At 38.3% G+C, this 6913-nt stretch overlaps 1 protein-coding gene across 1 annotated transcript; it reads right to left on the bottom strand.

Annotated features, from left to right (window-relative positions):
• Positions 1-205: 205 nt before the first annotated feature.
• LOC116707455 (serine protease 27) lies at positions 206-6567 on the bottom strand. Its single transcript, XM_032544794.1, has 6 exons — positions 6329-6567; positions 4964-4984; positions 4700-4862; positions 2936-3207; positions 2689-2822; positions 206-735 (listed from the first exon to the last, which is right to left on the bottom strand). Exons 1-6 carry the CDS (start codon positions 6384-6386, stop codon positions 370-372), a joined length of 1014 nt encoding a protein of 337 aa, XP_032400685.1. The 5' UTR covers positions 6387-6567; the 3' UTR covers positions 206-369.
• Between the last annotated feature and the right edge of the window lie 346 nt (positions 6568-6913).

Genomic DNA, 6913 nt, shown 5'->3' with positions numbered 1-6913 from the left:
TACCCCCAAAAGAGCCCTGGATCAAACGTCTCCCCAGCTGGACTATAACAGAGCTGTTTGGGGTGGTCTTTTTCACTTTGTAAACCTATAACATGAACGGAAAGATATATAACACAATAAAGGAAAGAGAAAAAGGCAAAAAAGCATAATATAAGCACTTTAAGGTACTCTGTAATTTATGGACAAATGACTCGGAAGAATCCCATCTGTGAATAATACAACATTTTATTGCAATTCAATTCATAAAATGTTTTTGTTCTGTATTTCTACTTTCATTTTTTTTACACTGAAAGAAGAAAGCTCATATCAAACACAATGAATGAGACATTTGGGCATGGAAACCCTGAACTATAGTTTGACATTTCCATTTTATGCTCCGCCCAGGACATAGAGCGAAATGACTAGAAGACAGAGTGAGGGAAAGAGGGAGAAATGGATCATGCTTTCACCACTGTCAAACACACTGTTACCATCAGTTGTTGGGGGGGGTGGGGGGGGTGGTGGTGTTGCTGGACATCTAAAGAGCTGGTCAGTATTAAAACCTAGAGAGATGTAGTCAACGAAGCCGGGAGTGCTGCTGCCAGTGATAATGCTGTTGATCCAATCCTGGTACTGGGACACACGGGTGTAAACTCCAGGAATCCTAGGTAGGCCACAGCTTTCACCATAACTCACAATTCCACCCTGGATCCACACAGACCCCTTTTTGGCCACCAGTGGCCCCCCTGAGTCTCCCTTTGGAAAGAAATTAATGATTGTTATTAGGATAGTATTAGGTATCTTTTAGGAGAAGACCTGTCTCGAAACCATTCACCCTGCTGAAGCGTAATTCCCGTAATGCAGTTTGGTAACCGTTGGTCTGACTTTCTTGGGAATGAATATATAACACATTGTTTTAATATTTGAATAAAGGGAAAGGCTCATTGAGTTGTGTATGTAGTGTGTTTAATGCATTGATAGCTGTATAACGTGTTTAGCTTAGCACAGAGATTGGAAGCAAGGGAAAACGGTTAGCCTACACAAAAAACAACAAAACAGTTCTTGGATGTTTAAGATTAATTAAGATTTGTTTATTTTAGTTGTCTTTGGCAAACCAATCCTCTTTAAAATCTGCCATGTAAACAAGGGAATGATGAAGTACATATTCCCAGGATGCTATCCTGCTCTCTCCTGTAATACACATCACAACTTACATAAATAGGGTACACTAGGGATGGGCATGATTAATCAACGATCAATGATTGATCATTAAGAATTTCATCGATCACGTTAATTTGTTATCGATTAAACCAATGGAGGTTGCACAGCGTGGTGTGAGTCTTGAAGCAATGAAAGGAATTTCACTGTGTGGCGGCAATGAAACATTTTACCACCCGGGGGCAATATTTGACGCAATACTCAGTGACCTGCGAGTTTCCATTTTGATTTCAAAAGTAATCATGAAGAGATCACGGCAAAGTGTGGGATGGGACCATTTAGATTTAAAAAAAACAAAACACAACACGGTTCACTGCAAACACTGCGATGTCGTGTTTCAGTATAACACGGCCACGACTCCAATGATGTACCGCTTAAACAGTGCATTGACCCTGGTAATGTCGGTGGCGTGGGTGCATCCTGCTCTCAGTCTCAACCTAGCATCAAGTCGGCGTTAGCACGGAGGGGCGGCGGTGGAGGGCGGTAGGGCGGCTATCAACAGCCTGGGGGAGACGAGGCTGCGTTGTCTGACACGGACGAGGGGAGCACAAACACTGGCCAAGTTAGTGCAGAGGTACCTGTCCATATCCCGGCAACCTCAGTCCCCTCAGAGCGCGTGTTTTCGGTTCCGGTCGCGTCGGACCCCAGATCATGTCAACATGCTTATTTGATGAGGCTTTAAGTAGCCCAATTTGTTAAGTAGCCTTATTCATTGTTAGGTAGACTTATCTCTTTCACCGGCTTTCTCAACTCCGTGCCTCGGATAGCTTTTGAGTTACATTTGACTAAACCTGCCAGATCTAAGTATTATGTTTCTGGTTAAGTTGTTGGTTAACATGATTGATTTTATTATTATTTTGGAACAAATGAGCGTCTCGTTTAAAAACGCCAGCTCACAGCTGCAGGTTCCGCTGCTTTAGAGCACCGCAGCACATTTATCTTATACATATCTATATCCCAGAACGTCCAGTTCAACGGCCACAAGTTGTCGTTCTTGTAGTAAAGATCTCATCGACAAAAAACTCACTGTTACAACAAGAACTGCTACAAACTACTAATTTTTTCTATTTTTGTTATTGCCACTCTTCATTCTAACCCCAACCGGCCCGTCAGACACCGCCTACCAAGAGCCTGGGTCTGACCGAGGTTTCTGCCTAAAAGGAAGTTTTTCCTCGCCACTGTCGCACTGTTGCTTGCTCTGGAGGAAACTAGAACTGTTGGGTCCTTGTAAATTCCGGAGTGTGGTCTATCTGTAAAGTGTCTTGAGATAATTCTTGTTATGAATTGATACTATAAATAAAATTGAATTGAATTGAACTGTACTTTTGTATTTTCATTGCTTTTTAATTCATAAAATGTTAAATAAGTAATGATTTTTAATATAAAAAATATTAATGATTAATCAATAGTCGATTGTTAATTCTCCCGACGATCGACTAAGAAAATTGAATCAAATGCCCATCCCTAGACTACACACAAAGGGGTGGTTACCTGGCATGAATCCTTCCCTCCAGCTGGGACCCCAGCGCACATCATGTTCTGTGTAAGATCACCATAGTGGCATCTGCACTCATTGTTTCCCACTATCGGTACCGCTACCTCCTGTAGGATGTCAGCAAGTGTTCCTAAACCGAGACATTTCAGAAGCTCATTTTAGTTATTTTAATTGGTGTGCAAAAAGGACAATATACATCTGTGTGCATCATTGTGTGATTAAAAAGGAACTGTCTGAGCTTACCATTATCCGTGACGCCAAAACCAGTGACCCAGCTTTCAACCCTAGGGTTGAAAGTGCTGTTTTCTGAGGCCAAGCAGATCGGTTGTATGTAGTCTGTAAAAGTCACAGGCGTCAACAGCTGCAGGAGACATATGTCGTTGTCATAGCGGTTGACGTTGGTTGGGACGTATGAAGGATGGCATCTGATCATACTCAGATTCCGTGACACTGCATTTAAGTTTGGACCCGACAGGCTTTGGACGCCCAAATGCACTACAGTTCCAAGGTCAGTTCTTAAAGACAAAGAAGTAAATGGAGTACATTTTAAGTTTTTCACTGTTACAGTTGAGTTTTACAGGTGTTAGTTCTGTTGGTCTTATTTACACTCATGTTAACACACAGTCTGTGTCTGGATACATTTTCTTCTTGCCTATGATGTTGCGTGTTGAGTCAAGTTAAAGGATTTTGTAGTACAACCTAAAGCCAGATGTAGACTATCAATCCAACAACAAAATAAAGTCAATTTCATGAGGAATACAAAATGAAATCTTAAAGTAAACAAAGCAAGTGCAAAAAGAGTAGCTTGTATTTGTTCTTGTTTTTAAGAGCAGTAGGTAAAATAATGAACAAGCTCTTGTTTAACATCGAATCTCTTCTCCCTTTAATTGTACAATAAATAAAAGTGCAATTTTAGCAACATATGAACTCAGATATATCAAATAAATCCAACAATAAAAAATTAACATTTAAAGTAATTAAAACTGTGAAACTAGTAAAAAAAAAAAAATGCAATTTTACTCCTTTCTAAGGGAATTATGAGCCTCAGCGACAATTTTTTAATACCTTGGTCGTTATAATTGACGTTATGAAAGACTCGTTATCACAGACAGTGCTACAGATGGGGAGACACAGCACAGTTCACCTCACACTCCAGTCAGTACGGGAGGAGCTGGAGTGGCATAGGTGATCAGAACTCAGTGTTTTGCTGCTGTTATCCTGACTCAGAGATCCTTTTACAAATTCTGCAGACTACCACGTTGTTGTTGTTATTAAGAGTAAATTATTTGTGTTAACGCATTTACGTAATCAGTGACGAATCGTCCCAGCACTAGACTTAAACTAAGTGAAGTGCTTTTAAGAACGGTTTGCACTAAAGCAAAGAAACCCAATACTTTAAGCTTTTTATTTGTTAAAGTCTCTGCAACTAGTGTACTTGAATTTTATTTATCGGCAACATGATGTTGTATAATTAATTTTTTGCACAATAAATGTTCTCAAAACTACATACTATGTTTCTTTCTCTTTTAAAAATAATTAATAATTTAGCAGTTTGGTTTTCCTTTTTTCGTGATATATATCTTTATTGCAAGAGGCGGCAATGTACTGTATATCACAATATGGATTTTTGGCCATATTGCGCATCGGGATGTTGTATTGAATATTGTATCAAATCGCTGACAGGATCATCGTAATTGAATTGAATCGAGAGGGCAGTAAAGAGTCACACCGTTAGGAGATGCACCGGTGTAGATAGCTTTTTGTTTTTTTCAGTTGAGTTTGGATCTCTCAGGGCTATGCAAAGCAGCAGAATCTTAACACTATGAAGGCTTTTGCGTTTTTGCATCATTGGTGTCTTTGTATGTATGTATGTTTACAATATTATCAATTATTAACATTTTATGATGTTTGAAGACACATGTTGTGTATTGCTTGTCTTTATTAATAAAAGCTAACCATAGCTAAGCATAAGGTTTAAAAGTAATACTGGCAACAGTGATCCCTTACTCCTTCAGGCAGTGAGCGGCAGTCAGAACCCATTGGTCGGTGATCAGGGACCCTCCACAGAAGTGACTACCATCAGCCTGCAAACTGACCTGCCAGGGCCAACTTCTTGGAAGTGCATCTTGACCTCCAACAATTCTGGTGTTGAATACAGCCCGTCCACATACTGACGGACAGACGAGAGTTAAATATAAAGGAAATGCAACAAGTCCTCAACATAGCTGACAGAAGGAAATGGAATTTGAATGAACCTTTCGTGATGCTTACCTGCCGGCTGTGAATTACATCCTGAAATTTAGAACACAGACAGAACTTTGTTATGCAAAACTCCTTAGGGTGAAGCAGATAATGCACAAAAGCAGATGCGTTTGTAAGCACATTCGTAACTGTGGTCCACTTAATTCTAGAAGAAATCTCCACTTTAAATATATTTTGGAAAAACCTGTTAAACCATGTTAAAGTCTAGGTTACATTTTTTTCAACTGGCAAAATCTGCACTTTTGCCAAACCCATACTAGAATCTACTTCAGATTAAATTTGCTTGATGCTTTACTCAACATGCCTTGTAAAAAAAAAAAAAAAACAGCTCATAACTCATTGCTCTCAGGAAACACCCACAGGACACTTAAGTGCATAAGGAGAAGAGCCTGCAAATCTAAATATTCAGTACTTGCAAAAATCTGCTTAATAAACTAGTTGAATGCATATTTGTTATTCTTTTGGGGTGAGGCTGCCTAAAGTTTTCAGTCTGTTTTCAGGACAGGGGACACACCAAATTTTAAGGTTTCAGTTCCTTATACTGCCAAAACATTTCTAAAGAATACTTTAAGTAAATGTTTGTTTAAATGTTTGTTTAAAAAAGAGAAATAGAAAAGACGGGATCCAATCAATATAGGGCAAAAAAAAAAAATGATATTACAACTTAAGCAGTGTGAAAAGCAACTGATTACAAGCAATCTGCTGACACTTTAGTGACGGATTGAATAGCTTTTACATCTACTCGAGTTAGGGCTGTGCAATTAATCAACATTTTCAGCATTACTCTTCTGGCTTGTGGTGATCACAAAAACAAAGTAATTGAGAGAAACTCTTATTTTGCACATTGTGTTTTGCAAGTAAACTATTTTAACTTGGTTCTCACTTAGAAAGACGTTTTTTTTTTTCAATAAATACAACCTTTTTCAATCTGTATCAATGATTTCATTTGTGACCCAAATAATTGTGATCATGATTTGTTCCATAATCAAGCAATTATTATTAGTCATTTTTGCGCTCATAAATAGATAAAAATATATTTGCTCTGTAATTTGAAGGGCAAAAATTAAAAACTGCTATCCAATTCCTGCTATTGTTTTTCCATTTTGATTTTCATACAGCAAACTATAAAAAAATAATTGTTTGGATATAGAAAAGGTGTTCATGTAGAGTGACAGGTTGGTGTAATATTTTTATATTGAAGGTTACAGGCAGGATGCCACATGGGCCCTTTCACAGATATAAAACAGTTACTTAGACCAACCAAATTGCCCTCACATCAACTTTAGTAAAGTAGCAGGATAGTCTTGTCCACCCTTAAATTGAGCAAAGGAAGACATTTTTTTTAAATATTATAAAAAAAACAACAACTCTTACCTCTGGAGAAGAGAACGATCATCACGGTTGAACCCCAGAGAAGCTGGTAGAGAGCCATTTTAACGGTGCCTCCTTCACTTTGTCCTCTCCAATAAATACCCCAAACCTTATACTGAGCTCCACCCACAGTGGCTTACCTTTGACAGATAGCCATCATCATTTGTCATTCCCTTCTTTTCTTCAATCTCCCCATATTACATGACTGTGCTCTATAGAGTCCATAGAGACGCTGCAAGAGGCTTTAAGAAACAGCATCAAGTCAAACATGTTTGTCCTGATTCCTGTTTTTCCGCAAGTTTTCATTGACAGCTACGCACTAAGAACTACAGAATAAGTTGTTTACAGTGCTATTGTGTAAGAGGTGAAATTCCATTGTCAGGTTATGTGTTTTTTTTTTTTTTTTTTTAGCAGTGTCTGTCTCAAACTAGAAAGAAATTTAGGATGACAACAGAGGTAATGGTAAAAACTCAACTCCTTTTTTATTTTTGTAGGTAGTAAGTAGGTTTAAAACCTTTAAATAGAATTTAAAAAACAAAAGAGAAAACACACAAATACGTAGCTCATTGCTGAAAAGTAAAAATTTCT

The sequence above is a fragment of the Etheostoma spectabile genome, chromosome 19 (assembly GCF_008692095.1).
Source record: "Etheostoma spectabile isolate EspeVRDwgs_2016 chromosome 19, UIUC_Espe_1.0, whole genome shotgun sequence".
Lineage (NCBI taxonomy): Eukaryota > Metazoa > Chordata > Actinopteri > Perciformes > Percidae > Etheostoma > Etheostoma spectabile.
This window is presented reverse-complemented; position numbering and strand designations above follow the sequence as displayed.